Genomic DNA, 23,067 nt, shown 5'->3' on the forward strand with positions numbered 1-23,067 from the left:
GGGCTGGGCTGGGCTGGGCTGCCCGCCCGGGCCGAGCGGAGCCAGAGCAGCGGAGGAGGGGGTGAAGTTCTAATGCCTTGGCCGAGCCGCGGCAGGGGGCCGTGTTACCAGTCCCTAGGGCTACTGCTGCTGTTAATTAATTAATTAGTGGTTATGACGGTCCCCCCAGGGCTAGAGTAGCAGTAACCGTAGAAGTGCGGGCAATTACGGCCAGGTTTCTTTAGCGCTCAAGGATCGCACCTGTAGCTTGAATTACGCCGCTCAAGTCCCGTGGGCTGCGGCACGGCTGGCCGGGCCTCCCCGGCTGYGAGGGGCTTTGTGCGCCCCGCTGTAATTCAGAATATTCCAGACCCGTCACTTCTGTCCCTTAGATAACTCTGCCTGCAGTGACATTTAGAGGCTGGGTGCGAGCAAGCGCCGGGAAAGCGCAGAGCGGCTGAGCCGCCGGCAGAATCCTCCAGCCAAATTATGCTGTTTTAATGCTTTGTTCCTTGCATACAGCTATTTACACCCTTTCTAAAATAATCTAAGAAACTGGATTCTTCTCCAAATTTTCTTCACGTGAGGTTACAGTAAAGAACTCGATGTCATTTGAGTAGGACAATTAAACCCCGATGAAATATTAGACAGACCGTAGAGATAGGATTACTTGCTGCMGAAAGAAGCATCACCACACTACTATGTAATGAAGCTATTGCTTGCAACCACTCTGGGATGTTGTTGCAGCAAAATGTGGGTTTTGCCTTGTTTTTAACCATACAGATTAATTACTGGACCTTCAAAATACAGAGAGAAGTATTTTGAAATGCCTGATATTCAGCTGTGGATTTTGGARCRTGWTGAAAAATGGGAAAGATGTCTGACTGCTGCACAGAGGCCTTGGAAATGATTCCTTGAAAGCACTAGGATGCCTGGCTGCTTCAAAAAGACGTTATTTGCCTTGGCTTCTCTAATAAGTTTTGCGTCTTTTATCTTGATTGTTGTTGCAATGGGGACCCCAAAGTGGATGACTGGAAAGATCCTTTGCAAAACAGGAGCTGATTTGGTCAATGCCACAGATCCAGAGCTGGTCAAGTTCATTGGAGAAATTTACTACGGACTCTTTCGGGGTGGCAAAATACGCCAGTGTGGCTTGGGTGGGCGGCGTTCCAAATTCACAAGTAAGTACAATTTAGTATTTAGTCTAATGTCTAGTTCAAATTTAGCACTTTATTCTGTTTACAGAACTTGCAGTATGCAAATCATTATTATTAAATAAATTGGTGGCTGACTTGTGGTCTTTATGGTCTTGTGTTTGAGTGTAAATATAAAATTTCTATTATTTCAGGTGTGCTTTTTGCTATGATGATGCTCTGTAATCCTGGAATCAAGGCAGGGAAAAAAATCCCTAGGGTTATATGGAGAGTTTCCTTTTAGCCTTGTGGAGGGGGTGAAAGTCATTTGGAAGTGACCCTGTAAATTATACTTTCCCCTTGACTCACTCCTATGCCACGTGTTGCTCTGCCACCTCTCTGCCTCTGTCCTTGCTTTCTCTGTTGAATTCCTCTGACGTTTCTTCCCTTGAAGATGAAGAAACTTATTTAACTGGACACTAAATSGCCAAAAATCAGCACGACATCAATAAATGGACTTTGTATAGAGCAAGACAAAGCTAGCAGTTCATATGGTGCATTATCACAGTACCTCTGTCACTTCAGAATTCCAAATTGCAATAATGTACTGTTACTGGTACATCCCCTTTCATTCTGTTAACATTCACTRGAGTAGACATGGCCGGCACACACTCTTATCTGGGACAGTGACAGTGTGACTCAATTGCCATAACAGGTGTAGGGTACTCTTTTGTACTCCTCAAGATTATCACCTGGCCTCCAGCTGCTGCTTCTGGAAGTGTCCCATATATAGAGCAGCATGTGTGTTAGACCCACGGGGTTGTTATAATGGTCCTAAGGCACTCAAGTTGGCATAAGATGCTTCTGTTTTGACAACTGAGTCAAACCCTGAGAGCAAGCTGAGGAAGCCACACATTTTGTCTGTGCATAGCAAGCACTTCTGGATGGTGTTAGGAGTCTCCATGCCAATATCCTTCCCATAGATTTTTATTTCTGCCTACTAAGCCAGACTCGCTGGGCAGGCCTTTGGAACTTGGCTGCGAGACTCAGAAAAGAGACCAAATAAACCTTACAGCTAACAGMAAATCTCTGGTAGTTTGTAAGAAGGCTTAATTACATTGTGCTTTGTTGTTACACTGCCAGTTACTTTCCAGTCAGAAAGCAACCTAGTTTTTGGYTTCTCATTCCTCATACATATTTCTGATTCTCGTTTACTCCCCTTGTTTCTTCTTGTCAGAGTCTTCTGTAGCTCCTCTGTACACCAGGCCAAACTGYAACCCCAGAATGAGCTACTGAAAGGGTAGATCTGTTGAATCATGACATTTTTCTATGGGATTTGTACATTATAATTTTTTTCTTCAAAATTTACTATAATTATGTCATGTCGTGATCCAGTTGTATGCCTGATGTTCACTGTGACATCTACCAACTATTGCTGCCTACTTTTTAGGTGGCTTGTCTGGGTTTTTTGTCAGTTATGCAGCAATGGAAGAAAATTATTAATTTGTTTATAATATACTTTCTTTATAGTAACTTTTTAGTAATTAGGCAAGAAGTTCTTCAAAACATATATGTGTGTAGTGCTATGCCATCTGAAGGTCTCTTCTTGATTACCTTGTATTTTAGAGTTCCTCTCAATCTTTCCCTACTCACATTTCTTCTGATTCTGTTCCTAAAGGGCCACGGGATAAACTAAACAYTCAGGTGTAAATTTCCTGCTGCTGGCCAGTCTGGCCCCTCAACAAAGTAACTGTGTCTGTGAAGATTGAACCAAGAAAATTACTGTTCTCTAGAGAAAAGAGCTGCTGAGGGAGAGCTCATGCCTACAGCAAAACAGGGGAGCACTTCACCTAAAGCCCACCTGACTCCAAYACTTTACAAGCTTCCTACATCTGCAGCTAAAACACTGCCAGATGCCCAGAAAAGCATCAAGGGGCCATAAACACTCGATGAGAAACCAAGTAGGGAATCTTAAAGTGCAAACCTGTGAGATTTGGGCATATGAAATCAGGGCAGATCTCACTGGAGCCAACAGTAAAGAGAGGAATAGAGAGAAAGAAGAATAACATAAGAAAATAAACACAGAAAAAAGTGATACTATTTTAAGCAGCAGGGGCTGGACAAGAAAATGGAGACTATCAGACTTCAAATGGATGYGATTAAAAGCATGAGTCAGGAATGAGAAGCTCAGAACCAGGAGTTTGATACAGAGAAAAGAGGTGGAAAAGAGACAGGAAAGTATGCAGCAGACAATAAAGCAGTGGAGATAAAGACATTAACACCAGTAGATAATAAATAGGACTTAAGCCTGAATCCTTTTTCACAGATCCTGGGTAGAGGATTATTCCTGTAGCAGAAATCCCCGGSTTGTCTGATGCTCTGAAAAATAAAGCATCAGGAACTGAGATGTGTGTAAATAGCTGAATTTCACATCTCTGTAAAAAATAGTCTTTCTTAAATATAAATTAAATTTGAAGCACCAGCATAGTGTGATGTTTACCATCATCAAGAAAAATTGTACACTGAATACACCATTTATTTTTTCTTGACAGTTTTCCCACACATGGTGAAAAAGCTGAATACAGGCCTGCATGTGATGATCATAATGTTCCTCTGTGTGGCCATTTTATTTTCTCTGGTCAGTTTTGGATTCTGYATTCTTAATGCAATAAAAGTTCCTTACCGGGCTATTAACGGTCCAGCAGGAGCATGCCTTTGGAACTTCTTTGCAGGTAAAGTCATTTACCAGTGTTTTTCTCTAGTCACAGTCATAGAAAATGATACAAGTTTCTTCTTTTGCCTTACAAAGTATCTCTTTGACTTAATCCTTGTGAATACAATGAAGGTCCCTGTGAATTCACATCTGTCAAAACAGAACTGCCAGGTGGCATCTTGGCCTATTGTGCTAGTCAACATTTAACAGGAGCTATGAATGCCAGCCTTTAGGCTTTATGTCACTGATAAAAGTATGTTTGCCCATACAATAAAGACTGAGTATGTGAAAGGTGTTTAAGCCTTTGTCTATCCCTCCTCTGCATAGTACTGACTGATATAGTCAATAAGTCATTCAAAGCACAATCAAAATGTCTGTTTTATTTTGATTTTATAATGGTGGATACTTATTTCATTTTGTTACAGGTGGATTTGTAGCACTTGCACTCACCAGCTTCATGGCTGCTGTGAAATTTCATCACCTCACAGAAAGAATTGCCAATTTTCGGGAAAATATCTTTCAGTTTGTTGTCTTAGAAGAGCGCTTTGAAGATTGTTTTTGGATTTGTGTGGCAAGTGCCACAGCACATGCAGTGAATTTGCTGCTAATAGCCATCAGTGGGATTCATTTCCCTCAAATTAAGACTAAAACAGAAGAAGTGAATGTTACTGCGGAAGATATMATGTACTAATAAATCTACACAAAACTGTTTTGGTTAAGTGAACTGTTGTGATGAAAACAGCATCTTGGTAGCCTTTGATTTGCATAGATGATTTGCATATAAACCTGAGCAAAGATGTCAGTCTACAATACCAGCAACTAATACGTCTGTGGAAAAAAAAAAAAAAAAAAAAAAAAAAAAAAAAAAAAAAAAAAAAAAAAAAAAAAAAGCTATAAATATAATTATTCTCGAAACGGGCTGATCTCTGCAGTGAACATATGCTGTTTCTCAGTTTTCAGAAAATTTGCACTTTGGGTTATTTTGGAAAATTAAGGTAAAATATTTCATCAAACCAAGTGTCTTCTTTATTTAGAAAGAAAACATGTTTATCACAAATCTTTGAAACTATAAGATTATTTCAAAGCAGAAAGAATGTATATTTGGCATTTACTTTCACAGAATTATCTAGAACATGTTGAGAGGAACATATAAGATATGTTGAAAAAGAAATTGAAAAAGCATGGAAAAAGAAAACATTGAAAAAKAATTGAAAAAGAAAACATCATCTGTGAGGCTAAAGTTAAGGGGAAGCAAAGTGTGTGAAATGTTTTTACAACAGAAATTATCCAATACCACAATGCAAYGAAGTGAGAAATGTAAAGTCTAGGAAGAAAAAACTATTAGCTGCTAGATGAATGTTTCATTGCAGCTTCTGGAAGTAAACAGATTAAATGTAATAGTGCTTTTAGATRATCTGGATRATAACAATCTGACAGATGAATTATYTTCATAACTGTGTWAATTCTTAAGTCTATCTGAAATCAAGTAAAAGGGATGCATGATGAAACAGTATTGAAATGAACAGAACTGGCTCAATAGATGGAAAAGTTACTTTCTTAGGAAGTACTATAATTTTAACAGAGATTCAACAAGTTCATGGGTCACGAGGAGTGAATATTTTTGAGAAAAGAATGTGGAATATACCATTAAGCATGGTTACAGTGGCCTCTAACATCTCTGGGTTTGGCCCTACAAGGTTAGCAGGATTATGAGTGCAGCAGAAATTTTTGAGGGTGCCTCTGCAATAGGCCCTAATAACCTGTCTTTTTCAARACACCATGAGCCCCTTTTGTTTTTCAGGTGCACTAAAATTATTTTTAAGGTCCCATAAAAATTTAAGAGATAGATGGAAAATTATGATGAGTCTAGAGAACTGTTACAAWTTCAGCATAAAGGAGACCTAGTAAAGCAGAAAAAGGGATTCCTATTTTATACCATCCTCTTACTTCACTGTTCTTCTAAGTTCACTGGTGCTTTCATTCAGACTGTACCCTGGGCCACTACTCCAAAAAGATGGTGCAATATCCAGTACATGGATAGGCAGCAAACAAACCCAGCCTGTGAAGGTGTCTTAGATGGYAACAACACAGACAATTGTCCACAAAGGCCTCTGTAGTACCACCTTCCYCTCCGAGAAAACGGAGTGGCTTTGAAACAGAAAAACTTGAAGTGCAGCGTAATTGCACAAGTAGAAAATGTAATACTTGTAATTTGTAATTGTTCTATGAACATATATAATTTAGATGTTGTTATTGTAAAGAAAGAATTATATTGTGACATGTATCTTAGCTTTTACTAAATATCATTCTCTTCAGGAAGTGASAAGGAAGCAGATTCTTAAATCCTCYGTATTGAGCAATTGCTTTGAAAACCCTTTTCAGTAGTATTAATATGCATGTGTTGCAACACATTTTCATACTTATAAGGAACTGCTTAATGAACCCCAAATTTCCACCCCTTCCAAAACTATTATTGAATAAGAATCATGGGACTATTTAGGTAAGGACAAGATTAAAGGTTTGCTGGAGTGGATTCCTAGGTAGGYCACAATAACTCTGAAAGAATCTGTAGAATGCACTGTATACCTGAAGTTAAAGGGGGATAGCTGGGCTGATCAGTGCTGTAATTTCTTGTTTTTAACCAATTCAACAATCAAGCATACTCTGCACAAAGGTCCAAAAGATTTCCCTTACAGCAGATGTATCAAACATCACTGTGGGATACTGTAGCTGCAAGAGTGGAATGACCAACTAACATTATCAGCCAATGATTGTGTTCTGACCTGTGAAGAAATAGTATTTTCCATTCACTTCAGAGTGAACAGAAGTTTCGCCATGCATGAACTAAACTTAATRCAACAGATGTAAGGCTAAATAAAGCTCTCAGCTGCACAGGTTGTCTGAGTTTTAAGCACTGTTAAGACACTTTCATAGGTCAACGCATGGAATATTTGCCGTGGGAAATTCGGTCTGGAGAAAAAAGGTTAAATGCAATGTTTAAATACATRTTTGAAATTACAAGTACAAAGCACACCCTGAGGTTAAGAATAGGTAAGTTTATCAGTTAGATCTTTTCATCTTTCCCTTGTATCTCATAAACTAATTTCAAAAATRGGAAACTTGATATATGTGGTCTACTTTATTTACACTTTTTTTATTGTGCTTCACATAGTGTGCATGTCCATGCTCAATATGTGGAAATGAATACTTCTCTGGGGGCATTTCTTCACTTGGAAGATTTGAAACCCCAAATGAGAACATTTATGAGCAATATATGCCCGAAACTTTGAAGATACTATGTGTCCAATACTATCATTCTATAAAATTAAAGACAACTTAATGTTCCCAAAAATACACACTAAATTTGTATGTGCAGAATAATATATAGAAGSACCATGCATGTAGAGAAGCTAGGAAGCGATATAGTTATGAGTTCCAAGCACTAAGAAATTGTTCATTGTATTCAACAGCATTGCCAAAATAAATGAAGCTAAAAATTAATTAGCACTTTGATTCTTCAAATCTTCACTATTATGGTTTAATGTTAAAAAATGTATTTTTACAAGACAAATTAAATTGAATGCAATTTCCCTTAGTTATTGCTTCTGAGTGCTGCCGTCCTTAATGAAACATTGTCAATGGTTACTTGTCTCTGAACCACTTCATGGAAAAAGCTGTTAGGTGAGAAGTGCAATGGACTGCTAGAGAACAGGCTCAACTCCTACATCATGTTCTGCTGCTCTAACATTGTAACTCCACTTAAAGATGTATGGGAAAGCAAACATTGTCATCTACAGTGTCATAAGGTGTCTTATTCTCAGATATAAAAATGAGTTATTTAATCTGTGCTTCACACTTTGGGGGCASGGAAAGAAACGAAAAATATCTGGATCACCTGAAATTGAAGTCCAGTGCATGTTCAGTGCTCTTCAGACTGACAATACAGTAACTATCAGYGAACTCCAAGCAGTTCTTTTCCATGCAGTGCTTTTGCTGAGCATAAATGTACTTCTGACATTTATAGTGATGACCTCGTATTCTGTTGTGTATTTTCCTGACAAAATATAGCCATTKKTTTTTTTTTATTTTCACTTACCACATTTTTCTTTTTATWATTTCAGCCTGAAATTGTTATTGCTTTCTCACAGAGAATAAGGTGCATTTCCAATAAAACTTCATTTTTCCTAAATAATTTACATTTCAATCTTCAATATGCAAATTAGGTACGCAGCATGCAGACCAGGGGTGCTTTTTTTTAAGTCTGTGATAAACGCCGGAGARAAATGCTATCTAGAGCCTATCTACAGCCTGCCGCGACAGGGCAAAAACCCATWGTGAAGCTGAGCAGCCCCCTGATATGAATGCCGGTAATCCAAGGAGGCGATCCCGCCCTCCATGCCCGCCGTTCCCCCGGCTCCGCCCTTGGCGGCGCGGGCTGATGAGGCGTTCGCTGTGCGCTCCGGCGGCTGTGCGCTGCTGTGTGCGGCTGTGTGCTGCTGTGTGTGGCTGTGTGCTCTGTCCCCTCTGTCCCCTCCTCTCTCCTGTCCCCGGTGCCATGCTGCTGCCCTGCGTGCGGAGCGTGGCTGCTCGCCGCCTCGCCCGGGACGTGCCCCGCGCCTGCAGCTGCTCGCCACAGGGCCCCTCGCCGCGGGGCTACAGCCGAGGGGCGGCCGGCAAGGTGAGGGGCGGCGGGGCGGCCACGGGGGGGACCGGGCCGGGGGYTGCGTGTCCCTTCCTCCGCTCGGCCCTCGGCTGAGCCCCCGTGTGCTCCTCGGAGCTGAGTCGGGAGTGGTGCAGCTCTCTCTGCTCCTCTTGGGCAGAGGTCTGCACTGGCAGGATAAAGCTCTTTTGCACTTGAAATTACTGATGGAAAGAGTTTTTCTCTTTATGTGCTCAGCAGAACTGTTGGAAATTTAGTTATGTTGTATCCGATTTCATTTTCAGCTTTAAAGTAGTGTAGTAATTGATCCTGGTTTACTGAAGTGTTTGTGTATCACGTTAGATAAATTAAAAAACTGAAATAAATACATGGAGAGGTAGCAATAGTTTGAACAATGTGCTTGCTGCCTCTCTGATGGGTCTCTAGATTTCGTGTTGTTTACATTAATGCGTGTCTTTTTCTAGGGTCTTGTTCTGGGTGTCTACWCTAGTGAAAAGAATGATGGTGCTGCACAATTCACTAGTGCAGGAGATGCTTTTGATAAACTTGTGGCTGGAAAGCTGAGAGCGCTTCTGTCTCTGTAAGTGTGTGATAAGCTTTTGAAATGCATTAAAGTACATACAAATACCAGTAGAGTGGTCTTTTATTATTATTATTATTATTATTATTATTATTATTAGTGTCTTCTGTCTATATCAGTGTCAGGCTGCTATTTGCTTCTACAGTTTGGAGGGGAACTTCCATGATAAAACCGAGCACTGAGGAAACATGCAGAGTGTTCATGGGACCTGTCCTCTGCTRTGAATCAGCACAGACCCAAGCATTCCAATACGTTTGTGTGGCGCACTGTGTGGTTGTGGAGTGAATGTAGTACTGTAAGATTATAATGAGAAGGGACTTCTGTATTGAAAGAATCTTTTTTGTGTTCTAGATGTGGGCCACCTTTGAAGAAAGGCAAAACACGTGTATTTCATGGTTTGCATCAGGTATGAACTTCGCATTTTTGTATGCTAATTGATTGATGTGTGAAGTTTGCCCTTACATCTAATTTTAAGCTGAGWTCACTGCTGTGCTTGTATAAATGGCCTGCTCTTCTTCCCTCCTCTTGACCCTGTCATCTCCTATTCTGCACTGCCCATGTTTGCACAGACTTTTGCACAGTCCTGTACTCTCTCCACTGTGCTGCAAATGGAGAGGATGTAAACAAGTCTGCTCCAAAGGTGCTGTACTCCAAATAGCTGCTTCCTGAATGAGCTGAAGCACAGCAGGTTTGGATCTTACTTCCATGCCTCCTGTATCTGAGAGGGCTGAGTGTGTGAGGATTTACTGACAGCTACAAAGACCTCTGATAGTTCTAACACAAGGTAGTCCCATCATAGGCTTTTGTCAKGTTTTAAGTCAGGTGCTTGAAACCTCTGAAAACAAGACATGGGACTGTTCTTCAAGCAGGACTTTTGTCTGCACAGATATGATAAATCACAAAGGAATGAGCCTGCTCAAAGTTAGGCTTTGAGTGCCATTTCAGAAGTTGGAAAATACCTAATGCACGTACATGGAGCTAACCAATATGGTACAATTTGTGCTTTTTTGGAGTAGTACCTAAGGCCTGGGTAGGCATGTGATGTGACACTAGATGTCCCTGTCCAAGTAATTGAATCTTACATTAGGATTATTGAAATAATCTGAAATAAATTCATTTGTAGTGAGTATTGCCTACCATGTATAAATTCCTGTGCGGACACCCCATGCAGGTGACACCGGACTTGGTAAAAAGACTCTCAGAAATTTCATGGAAGTTGAGTGCACTGAAGGTCCCATTATCCCAGTTCTACATACAGGATGGGCTCTGAAGTGAGTAGCAAATCTGTGAAAGAGAAGACAGGAGAATGTTAACTGGTATCAGTAATTTTCTGGAAAGCTAACACTAGTTTTGGCATTTTGTGGACTAAAAGACTACTACAGTATAATASTTTGAAAGCTTATTGTTAGAGGCTGATAGAGACGGAAGGAAAAGCCTAAGATTAAGTCAAATTTCTTTTAAGAGCTATGGGAASATACAGCTGTGTGTTCACATATATAGATTTGAGTTTTATACAAATTTTACTTCGCTCTGAAAAGKCTCCTTTAATCCTCATTACTCCTTTTTTCCTTCCACTTGCATGCAGCTTATAAGGCTGCTTATAATCATTTAGTCTGCTATGCTAGGTTGTTTTCCTGAGTTCTGGAGAGGTGTACCTCTGTGCAGTTTTAGTTTGCTCCTGGCAAATCATGCCAGCAGAGCTCCCAAGATGAACTAACAGACTGAGCTTTTGAAGTGAACATAGTACTGTGCCATAAAAGGATACAACTCTYCAAATCTGTTCTGTCCTTTCTTACAGCTTGAAAGCTGGATCTGCTTTTCAAAGACTCTTAGGCTTGCCCTTAGGAATATCAAATTTACCACATGTTGAGCATAAAGCCAGTGTGCTGCAATGCACATGATTATTATCTGGACAACAGAATTACTGACTGAATTCCTGTGGCAGATGATTGGGAGCACAGGAGAGCAATACCATACAGGCACTCTTAATGAAAAGTGCCTGATACAGAAAAAGTACTGCATGTATTTTAATGCTGTGCTTGGTTTGATTTGGAAAGTAAAGTCTTTTTAACAGCTCTGCTGTGACTGTAACAATGAGAAAAATGAATCCATTTGTGTTGGCTTCATCTAGGACTTTCCAAGTGTGGTGGTAGTTGGCTTGGGTAAGAAGAATGCTGGAATAAACGACCAAGAAAACTGGAATGAAGGCAAAGAAAATATTCGTACAGCTGTTGCAGGTTAACTGTTATTAATTTTTTAAGCATTTTGTCTGTAAAGTAATTGCAGTGTGGCAGCAGACTCCATTTTTGAAAACCAAGTCAAGAAATGCCTTTGTTTTGAAATCCTCAACTTACTGCATGGTTTAGTAAATGCAGTTCCTTGTCAGTGATATTCTTGTAAATTKTTCCTTAGTGAGCAAGGAGTTATCAAGAATGTAAACTGAATTTGAAGACAGGTAACTGCAGTTATTTACATCAAATAACTTTCCTAAACAGTGTGATATTGAAAAGGCACTTGCCTAATTAGTATTTTGAAGCCTGGGAACATCAGCGATTCACTTAATGGTCACTCTGGAGTTAAGTATGCACATATATTTACTTYTAGTTCATAACTGAGATATTTGTGTTATAAACTAATGTCTTTCACAACATCAGTAATACGATTCAGTATGTTATCTGTTGTAGATGAGAAGGGCTTATCTTAATCAAGGATGACTGCTGCATCTAAATGTGTAAAATAAGAAGTCAAAGAGTTCTCACTGAAGACTTTATAGTCTGTGACTGGATGACAACTGTCCAAAGTGCTAGCCTGTAGCTGCCATTAACATTGTTAATTAACATTAACACTGCAGCGTTAAATTTAACAATGTAAARCATTGTTAAATTACTTGGGTACAAAATAGAATTTATGGAATACATTGTCTATAAAAGGATGTGTAAACTCATCTGGAAGAAAGGAATAGTCATATTCTTTGTAAAAAGCTAAGTTATGATGAATTTCTATACCTATAGATAGTCATATTTCATAGCACTCCAGWATAATAGAGCCTTGCTTTGCTATAGAATGAGCTTAAAGGAGTCAGAACAACTGTGATCTCTCCTTTTTATTCTTGTGAAACATTTTAATGATTATAATTCATCAAGTGATATTTTAGTCAAAATTTGTCAGTATATGATTATTAGCATTTTTAATTATTCCACTGCTCTTTAACTGACTTAATTATAAACTTGGATATCCTGAGTTAAAATTATTTTTTTCTTGAAATGCCCCATTGATCACCTCAGAGACCTGTTTTGCAGTTCTGTGCAATAGTTGGCCCRTCAGTTCTATGCTGCATTTTTCAGTTGGCTGCAGGCAGATCCAGGACCTGGAGATCCCTTGTGTGGAAGTAGACCCCTGCGGAGATGCGCAAGCGGCTGCAGAAGGTGCTGTCCTTGGACTACATGAATATAATGAGCTGAAGCAAAAAAAGAAGCCTGTAGTTACTCCTCAGCTTCATGGAAGGTGATGGCAAAGGAAAGCTTGCCTATTTATTTATCTGTTGGTTTGCTTATTTATAAAACTGTATGCATGGCATCCTTGCGTGTGAGAAAAACCAAACTGAAAGAATAGGGCTAGCAACAGTACTCAAGYTCTTAAACTCCTTCTCATTTGAATTTCCTGAAGTATTTTGCATCTCAAGTATATTTATAGTGTCTGTTCTGTGTGTCTTAATGCCATGTTGAGAGGTTAAGGTTAAACAAATGCTGYTTCATAGAAAAGTAGGACTAGGGTCAAAATAAAAGTAAAAAATACCTGAAGACTCGTTATGACTTACAAGGACTTCTGGTGGTATTGTGTGCCAAAGTTGTGGAGAAGAGGTATTTCAAACTCAGTAAATGGATAAATCCTTTGGAGAATCAGGAAAYGCTCATTGACACCACACCAATTGACAATATGGATATATTTTACATAGCTCATTTGTTACATTTTCATTCATAGAGTATAATACAAGAAGAGAAGTCTGCGTTCTTCTGGTCTCTAAATAAACATCACTTGAGAACAGAAAGTAGAACCAAAGCTTTCGGTTTCAGAACAATTATCAGACTGGACTTTTAATGTTTTATATAAAATATTCTGTCATGTAGAGGAGAGGTATTTTCTGTGTGTACTTTAAATAGGAACAAATCCTTTCAAAGAAGTTAGTGAAAGAAYGTAAAAACCTCTTGATTAAGCATGTCTTGATAAGCTGTATGTAAAATAAACACACTTCCCATTTTGTAGCAYAGCAGATAGTTTGGGAACTGATTAAATTTGTATTAAATAAATACTTCGTGAGAACATAGATGGTCCTATGACTAGCTATGATGCAGGAAATAATATTTTTATGTAGTAATTTAGGTTGGAAAAGACTTCTGGAGGCCATCCAGTTCAGTTCCAATTTGGACTAGGGATAACCTGGACACTACATACAACATTAAAGCTTGGTCAGTTTGATCAGGCCTTTTTTTAATCCTTTATTTTAATAGCTTCTGAGATGAAAATTACAGAACCTCACTGGGCCATCTGTTCTASTGCATAACTGCAAGCATGGTGGCTTTGTATCCTGTTCCATTTTTCCTTGTTGAATCTTGAGACCATTATCTGTTACTCTCTTACTGTGCAGCTCTCAGATGTATTTGCCTTCAGATACACTCCTACTCCCATTCATGTTTTCCCAAATTGCTTGCAAGGATTCTGTGTGAAAAACCTTGCTAAARCCAAGGAAAATCACAGAATAATTTAGGCTGGAAAGTACACTTAATATCAATTACATCCACTGTGGTCCTCTGTGACAAACCYTCTTATCATCTATTTCAGTAAAGTTGGTCAGGAATGATTTTCCCCAAATCTACGATGAGTGTATCCAGTGACCATCTTGTCCTTCTTATACCTAGACATGGATTTCAAAATTACTTTCTCTGCAAACTTTTAAAGACTTAGTCTAGGATAACTGCCTTGTAGTTCCCTGTGTCCTCCTTGGCATTYTTGAAGACAGGTATTTGTCCTTTTCAGTCATCAGGGTTCTTTCAAATTGAAAGACACCAGGCTTGCAGTGATGCCAGCCAGCTCCCTCAGAACCCTCAGGCACCCCCTCAGGTGCTGCCTGCTGTCAAGGACTTGTGTATGTCCATCATCCTTAAGCTGAGTCCTAAGTCTCTCTTCCTATCATGGGGAATGCCTTTCTTCCCCAGACTCTGTTACTAAACACGAAGAACTGGGTAATCTGGAAGCAGATCTTTATAATTATTAAGGCTGATACAAAGCCAGCATTGAAAATTCAGTCTTCTCAGTGTTCAGCCTGCCCCATTTAGCAAGGGGACTGTTATTCCTGCCCTTCCTTTTGCTGATAGTGTATCTGTTGAAGTCCTCTTGGTACCTTTCCCACTTCTCACCAGTTTCAGTGTCAGCTGACATTTGGCTTCTTAATTACATCCCTCCATATTCAGGCAATATTTCTMTATTCCTCTCGGATTCCTCTATCATTGTCTTACTCTTTTCCAAGTCAGAATCCAGTTCAATGCCCTGCTTTGTGATAACTTATAAATCGAGTAAGTTCTTMATTTCTGTCTCAGTAAAATGAAACGTTTTGTACTGGCAAAGTAACCAGAGAGACCTCCCCATTTCCTGCACAGGCAGCTCTGTGAATATTTGTTCTGTATTTGTTAGTGAAGTGCCTTGGGTGCGCTGTGAAATAAGATCCAAATTCCACTCTTATCATATAATTGTATTTCAGTAAAGGGAAAAACAGAAAAGTCTGGAAAGGGTATTAAACCTTGTGTTTAAGGATTTAAGCCAACCTTTGATTAGTAAGGATTAGGACGAGACCTAACAAATTGGATAGATAATTGTACATCTGTATCTGTCTGCTCTTGGACTTTCCTAGCTTTCTCTGAAGTATTTGGCACTGACTAGAACCAGAGATGAGTTACTAGACTAGATTCCTTGTAGTAAGATAACTGTGATATTCTTAACTTCTCCAAAATAATGATACTGCATTTTCAGAAAGAGAGTATGTGAATGTTGACAACGTCTTACTTTTGCAAATGTTATAGTTCTGATCATTGTGTGCTGTTGTTTAGTGCTGAAAGCGCAGCCTGGCAGAAAGGTGTTATCTACKCTGAGGGTCAGAACCTCGCTCGGTACCTTATGGAGGCTCCAGCTAATTATATAACTCCAATCAAATTTGCTGAACATATTGAACAGAAGCTCAGAAGTTTCAGTAATGTAAAGGTTCACATAAGGTAAATACCATAGAAATTATTCCTCTATGGGGTAGAGGACCATAACAGTAAGAWAAGATACCTTCCAGGTTATTCAAATCTGTGGTTATTCAAATCTCATTTTCCCTTTGCTGCTTCAAATGACAAAAGCAAGGGAAGTGTTCGGGAAAAAGGTGTGAGAGGTGCAGGCTATTCTCARGGATTAGAAGGCGAGCTGCTGGATTGCAGAGGAGGCAAGATACTTGGATGCAGTAAAATCATTAACTGTCAGTTAGTCATGCAGTCAGTTACTGCTTAACACAGTACTGTGAACAGAAACCTCAGTGAATAGARGGCAAATATTAAGTACCTTTTGTTTACTTTCTAAGTGTTTTTTTTACATACCTTTGCCTTTTTTGTGTGGATGTGGTAATAAAACATCCTCCCTTTATTGCTGTTACTGTTAGGATATTTTTAACACTTTTAAAAAATGTGAGATGGAGCCATAAAAGCCCTTGCAAGTGAATTTGCACAGGTGGTGCTTCTTGCCCCTGAATTTCTACTTTCTGCTCTTCAGTGGAAACAGGCTAACTGGTTGTGCAAGTGTTGGAGGCTATTTTGTTGACAAGCAGTAGACTGAAGGGAAACCTTGCTAGCAGAAAGCTAAACTGTAACCTGCTGCTATATTGTTACTTCACATGCCTTTAGGGTTTACAGCCTCACAGGCAAGTGAAAGATGAATGTTTCTGATCCAGAAACTTTAGACAAGCTGTTGGTTTTTTTTAAACAAGACAAAACAAAAATCAAAGAGCAACTTTGAAGAGGTATTTTTCTGCCTCAAAAAAAGGTAATAATGGTTGGATATAGATTACAGTTTCCAAACTAAATTAAAATGAAACAATTTGTGTACAAGCCTTTAAGAATCATGATCTCTTAAAAACAATAACACTGGTCAAAGTGTCCAGTTGAAAAAAAACCCCAAACTAATACATGTTTCCATTTCAGACCAGAGTCTTGGATAACAACACAAGAGATGGGTGCATTCCTGAGTGTAGCCAAGGGTTCAGCTGAACCTCCCATCTTTCTGGAGATTCACTATTTAGGGGGTGCTAATACAAATGACTCCCCGTTGGTRTTTGTAGGAAAAGGAGTTACGTTTGACAGGTATGTATGGTATTATTTTAATTACTAGGGGGAGAAAATGCTTTCCTGCTATTTTGCTCAACAGGGAGATACTTTTCTTTGCTCAGCATAGCTTCCAGTGACATTCCACTGAACTTGCATTATWTAGTAGCTTMTGCTGCCTTTCCTGRGGATGAGACAACACTGGTATCCAAACTAGGAATTAATATGCCATCATCTTGTAAGGGGAAAAGGAAATTCAGAGGAAAAGACAATAAAGAAGCTGCTATTTTCCTTTCTTGTCCTGAACAAATCTGTGGATGACAAAAATATATAGKTAGAATTGCAGTATGTCACTGGACATCCAGGTGATACTAAAGGAAATAGAAAATAGTTCATTCTTTGCAGCAGTGTCCTTTCCATGACAATTACTTTCCATRTCACATATTACTGAAGAATTTATCAGTCAGTTCCCATCCATATGCTGATTTCACCAAGTATTATTTGGTTCTTGTTTTGTGCTCTGCTATTATGAAGATCATTGAGTTAGTCCACTGCAATTTACCTGGATTTTTATGATCTCCTGAGGAAGTGATATTTTATCTGAAATGAAATCCCAGATACCTTGCTTTCAGTATGATTTCTAGGGTTGCATAACTATTTGGAGCACAAGGTCTAGCATTTACTGATATTTGGTGCTAACACATACTGGTGGACAGAACATTATCAGTGTATACAACATTGAACTTGAGTTGTTTGTTCCAGTGGTGGCATTTCACTGAAGCCATCATCGGGTATGGATGCGATGAGAGCAGATATGGGAGGGGCAGCRACTGTCTGTTCAGCCATTGTGACAGCAGCAGCTCTAAAACTACCTCTGAACATAATTGGTAAGTGGTTTTGTGTAGAGAAAACAAAAATCTTAGTTTCACAAAGTTCTGTGAGAGAGCAATTTTCTATTTTTCAATTAGCAATGGTAAAAGCTTTGTAGAAACATCATGGACTCTTGGACACCTACTTCTCTAATTCCCTTGCTCAACCTGTCTTCCATTTTCACTTCCGTATCAAAAAATTACTATTCTTTACTTGAATAAAATATTGGAACACCAAATTAAGATTTTTAAGGTATGATTTTTAGATCTTAAGTGAGAAATGTTTGTCAACAAAGGTATTTTCAATGATTYTTTGGAAAGTCCTGATCCTTCATTACAAGAAGGAAGGTGCATGTGTGTAGAAGCAGTTWGTTTGGAAATGAGATAGCTGAGCTGTCTACAAGAGCACTTGCCACAACTGAACAGAAAGAGGGATCAGCTCGAGTTTCTGTAGGTGAATATCTCAGCAGAAAACTAAAACAAACCAAACCAGTCTGCTGATAGTGTTATGTATGAGCAATGATTTTTTTTTTTTTCTGAAAAAAAAAGCTAATTTCTTCTGCAGAGATAAAATGAGTTGATTCAGACACTGTGGCAAGACGAGTTTTGGCAATGACATGGAAACTGTTCCAGGATAAGTTTTAGTTTGAGAACCTCGACTTTGAGAAAACTGGTACTGTAGTCACTTCTATACTCTAACCAGAAGAGGGCAGCATTCCACGTTCTCACAGCATTCCTGTCCTAAGTGTGCGATGGGAAGGGCTGGCAGTGCAGCCGGTCTGTGCATCGTTCCACTGCAAAGTGGTGCTCCACTTGTGGATTCTGTGCCAGGTGCAGATTTTCCCCAGGAGTGGTGGAGTGCTTTCATTCCATCATCCCAGTCGTAGTTGCAGTTTTGACACTGAGCCTGTTTTTTGCTCATTTCTAGTTGCTCTTGGTATAGTTGGGAGTTATGTGAGACGTCCTTGGACTACTAGACATTTTACAATGGGTAGAGCTTGAATGGCTCAGAGTGTTAATTTAAGAAATTATTAATTTCAGAAAGAAAGAAGTTCCTTTACATGTGAATAATTATTTTTATATGGGAGACTTAAGATAATATTTATTGCTTCTCWGATATCACTTTTCTGGGAATAAAGTAGAACAAAAAATCCTAGTGATAAAATAGTGTAGCTGAGAGATCATGGCAGTGCATCACGCAGTGGAATTTCCCTGATTGAAAATGGGACCATTTGTCTTCCATTAACCAGGAAAGTTCTGATTTTTGAGCTTAATTTCAAATGATGCTTGTACTGTTAAGGAGGTATTTGGGGTTTATCTAAGTGGGTTTTCTTCTACAACTTTTATAGTAATGCACTTTTCTTTTTGTCTCTGAGGTTTGGCACCCCTCTGTGAAAAYATGCCCAGTGGTAAGGCAAACAAACCTGGGGATGTAGTTAGAGCCAAGAATGGAAAAACAATACAGGTATGCATGTGAAACTTGGATTTTGAGTACTTTTAGTGAATTGGTTTAATCAACTAAGTTGACTGCAGTCAGAGTACGTTTGAAAAAAAGGTTAAAGATAAGCAGTGCAAAAATGCTGCTTTTTAAAATGAAAGAAGCATGTTATTAACTAGAAATAGCTATCGTAGGATTTTTTCAAATATAGATTGAAGAGATGTTTTATAAAGTGCTAGGAAAAGCTTCAAGCTGCAAAGTAAGCTCGTTTACTGATCTTGCTAAAAAAWTTTGTTTAGCACAAGAGGTTGTTACAATGCTTGTAAATACAGGCTCTCAGTCCAAATGAAAAATATTAATTGCTTCCAGCAGACCCTTCAGGACAATTCCTTGTTATCTGGAGTAAGACATGAGAGTAAGACATCAGTTTCCTGCTGATGTAACCAAGGTTCTTTTCACTGCCAAAATGCTCTGTACAATTAGAACTCTGAGTCATAGGGGCTCTTGGTTCAAAGGTGCTTGCCAAATCAGTACCCAAGATACATATTTCATATTTATTACAAATGGTTCCATACTCATCTAATAGATTAAATTGTACTGAAGGTCATTGTGCTGTACATCACTGATTTAATGCAGGAGTAGATGGCTTAATATTTCTTTCTGTCTGAATTTGTGTGATTCTGCCACTTTTGACTTGCTGAACCTTCCATTTCTGTGATGTTCATCTCTGAAAACTGAGTTCAGYCACTTTCTGCTTTAAGGAGAAAAGACTGGGCATTTATTGCCTCACCAAGAAGAAATTTGCAAGAAAATGCTGGTAGCACAGAGCACATGATGCAGCCTGTGTGCTCCACTGAGACACCTCTCCAGTCTCCAGGCTCTTCTGAGGAGCCAGCATGCAGAGAGGCTGTAGTGCTGAAAGATGACTTGACCTCAGTTACACATATGCTTTTACTTTAGAAACATAACTGTATATCAATACTGCAACTGTATATCAATATTGTATTCTTTTCTTTCTTGTATCCAGTGTAGTTTGAGCAAATTTTCATTACATKAAGTTTCTAGGGCCTCTGTCCAATAGCTATTTAAGATCATATGTGAGAAAAAACATCAATGAAACTGATACTGACAGCACTTCATCTGCTTTTTTACTAATTTTGCCCTTGAAGGTGGATAACACAGATGCAGAAGGAAGACTGCTGTTAGCTGATGCTCTCTGTTACGCCCACAATTTTAATGCAAGGTCTATTGTGAATGCTGCAACATTAACAGGTAAACAGTGTCCCTTCCCTGCTCCTTTTGCAAGKCAGTTTTTTATTACTCATTTGTTTGGCTGTGAATTAGCTTTGCTGTTGATTTTGAGTAGCACTGTGTATATTAACTCAACCTTAATTCAAAGGCAACTCATATGATTTGACATGTTGCAGGACAGCAGCAAGCACAGGTTTTGGGTCCCTGGAGTAGAGAAGGGATGTGCAGGGCAGGCAGGGAATGCACTCAGCAGTGGAGATGAAGTTGGGCTGGCCCAGCCAGGCTGAAAGCAAGATCAGAAAAACCTACACAGATTCAGTGTTTCTCCATAGTGTTTCCCTGTGCTTCTTCCATTTCTGTGCTAAACCCTCCTGGCTCCCAGGCCTGTGGGATGCAGAGATAGTGGCATGTTCATGGAAGAATCCTGCCTGGTCCATAYAGCACAGACCATGCAGGAGCACAGATAGGTTCCTGAATTTCTTGTGGAGTACCTGAGGTCTGACCTAGCCAGTGCCAGTTCTCCCACTATGTGAGCTAGCTCAGGCCTCTCCAACAACAGAGTCATCATCATCTTTCCAAGAATTTGTTTGACTGAAGTACCTATTTTTGTGCAGTTTGCATAGTTTTAGGCATTATGAAATGTGTTTTAATTGTTTCATCTCTACAGCTGCATAATAATGAACTTGTAAATTTAAATTTAAAACCAGCAATTGTGTATGCAGCTCATGAACTCGTTAACAAGCTGTCACGGGTGAGGTGACTGTAGCTGAAATAAAAGCAAACATGGAAGAGTAATTCAGACAGGACTCCACKGTGTTGTTTAATGAATATACTAAGCAAAATAATTACGCTTATATAAATTCCCTGCTAGTGCTTCAAATTATGTTCCATCRGTTTTACCAGTTCAAATGCTGTGGAAAATTTCAATAGACAGAAGGGAAACTGATTTTAAGATAGTTGGCTTGTATGAAAGTATTCCCATCTGGGATCCTTGAGCACCAAGCAGGAAGAAGGAGGGCTCCCATAAAAATTTCTCTGRCATATTTTGTTAAACTACTTTTTTTGTTTTTTCATCTCACTGAGGATTGAGTGTTGGTATTAGAGAATCAGTTCTCAGGCATCAAATAGATAAATATGTATGTAATCCCATGGTTTAATATTTTGATAAGGATTATTTTAATAAAGTAAATATTTMATAAAGTATATTTACACATGATGTGCAAAAATCTATGTAAGTGAAATTCACAAAAGTGAGAGTATCAGCTCAAAAGTTATAGAGGTCTATAAACTGGAAAAAGTCCACTCACTTGTATTTTCTACATGAAAATAATATCTAGATTTTTTTGAGGATGCATACTGTTTAATACATTATCTTAGAAATATTTCTAAGAAACATCAAGCTGAAATCAGAAAATTCATTGTTTCATGGAAACAATATAATTTTATGATTTCTTATGGTTCTTTGAATATATAAATATTTTACAAGTGGTCAGACTTCCAAAACTGTGAGTGTACTAAAGTCTTCAGGTTTTGCCTTCTGATTAATTGCTGTTACTAATAATGGGAATAAAAGATGGAAAGTTTTGTGAGGAGTCAGGATGCAGGGAATAGCTCAGGTCACCTTTGCCTTTGTCATATAAACTTGAAGATGTGTTTCTTTAGGGGCCATGGATGTTGCATTGGGATCTGCTGCGACTGGAGTGTTCACAAATTCATCTTGGCTTTGGACTCACCTCTATGAGGTAGGCCACCTGCATTATTATTAAATCATAATAGTAATAATTCAGTGATCCATCTTATTGAAAAGATAGTACAATACTGAAAGTCTTTATGCAAATCTGAAAGATGTTACTCCATTTTTAAATTTTAGAGGAATGATAGCAGTTYTATATGTACTTGAAAATAATTAATGTTGACTATTAATTAGTAGCTCTTCAGTGTGATGTAATATCATACACCAAACTGATAACTGATACCATACACCATTCTGATAACTAACTGCACATGCATAAGCTCTGGACTACTGGCCATAATTAGTTCATGTTCAAAAGATGATTGATCTTGCTTAACAACACTGAGACATGAATTCAGAGAGGTCTTGTGAGTGGCCAAAAATCTAATATTGTATTGGGCTGAAGATTTTTAGACTGAGAAAACCTAATCAAAAAGAAGCATGCAAAAGAAACTTGGGCTTATAAATGCAATTTAAAAAAAAACTTTAAAAATTACCCAAACTATCATTGTTTCTTTTTCAGGCCAGCATTTTGACAGGGGACAGAGTTTGGAGGATGCCTCTTTTTGAACATTACACAAAACAAGTAACTGACTGTCCTCTTGCAGATGTGAGTAACATTGGAAAGTACAGCAGGTAAGATGAACCAGTATCTTTCATGTGCTCCTTTCTTTCAGCATATTTATTTAATATGTGTGCTGTTGGAGTTGCTTTAGAAACAATACATTTTTCTGCTTCCCACAGAGCTGGAGGAGCATGCACAGCTGCTGCATTCCTGAAGGAATTTGTGACTGCCACTCACTGGGCTCAYTTGGATATAGCTGGGGTGATGTCCAATAAAGATGAGGTGCCCTATCTTCGGAAGGGCATGGCMGGGCGGCCCACAAGAACACTCGTAGAGTTTGCAGCTCGATTAAGTCAAGACAGTCACAATGCCAAATAAAAATACTTATTGTAAAATCATCCACTCTGCCTTAAGGAMAAAAGACTTAAAAGGTATTATTCATAAATGAATGCCCCAAGGATATTTTCACTATGGCATTTAACTAAAAATGCATTTTATAAATTAATACTTGGGTAAGAATATCTCAACTTTGAGATTTGTCATCCCATATTATGCAGCTTAAAATAAAAATTATTCTGTTTGAGCTACAGAGATATTTAATACAAAGCATGATAATGGAAATTATCAACATGCCTATTTTATATTTAAAGTAGGCACAATTATTGTAAATAATAAATACCTTGTTTGGATGTGAGTTTTGACTGAAAGAGAATAATCAATAGATGACAAAAGTGTCTCAGTTTTGCGTGAACTGTAGGTGGTGTGAATGCTATGTCTGCAAAGTTGTTCATAAAAACACCA

The 23,067-nt window shown here is 38.7% G+C and overlaps 2 protein-coding genes across 2 annotated transcripts; both read left to right on the forward strand.

The window, feature by feature from the left end:
* Nucleotides 1-803: 803 nt before the first annotated feature.
* On the forward strand, nt 804-4,562 carry CLRN2 (clarin 2). Its single transcript, XM_057377924.1, has 3 exons — nt 804-1,160; nt 3,665-3,844; nt 4,251-4,562. The coding sequence occupies exons 1-3, from the start codon at nt 908-910 to the stop codon at nt 4,514-4,516; spliced, it is 699 nt and encodes a 232-aa protein (XP_057233907.1). The 5' UTR covers nt 804-907; the 3' UTR covers nt 4,517-4,562.
* A 3,784-nt stretch (nt 4,563-8,346) lies between these two features.
* LAP3 (leucine aminopeptidase 3) lies at nt 8,347-22,661 on the forward strand. Its single transcript, XM_057377923.1, has 13 exons — nt 8,347-8,503; nt 8,950-9,065; nt 9,417-9,471; nt 11,197-11,302; nt 12,410-12,569; nt 15,167-15,328; nt 16,292-16,450; nt 17,174-17,298; nt 18,657-18,745; nt 19,888-19,990; nt 21,632-21,711; nt 22,225-22,337; nt 22,446-22,661. Exons 1-13 carry the CDS (start codon nt 8,381-8,383, stop codon nt 22,642-22,644), a joined length of 1,590 nt encoding a protein of 529 aa, XP_057233906.1. The 5' UTR covers nt 8,347-8,380; the 3' UTR covers nt 22,645-22,661.
* Nucleotides 22,662-23,067: the final 406 nt, after the last annotated feature.

Source organism: Malurus melanocephalus, unplaced genomic scaffold, assembly GCF_030028575.1.
Source record: "Malurus melanocephalus ecotype Western Australia unplaced genomic scaffold, MMel_1.1 scaffold_333, whole genome shotgun sequence".
In the NCBI taxonomy this organism is placed as follows: Eukaryota; Metazoa; Chordata; class Aves; order Passeriformes; family Maluridae; genus Malurus; species Malurus melanocephalus.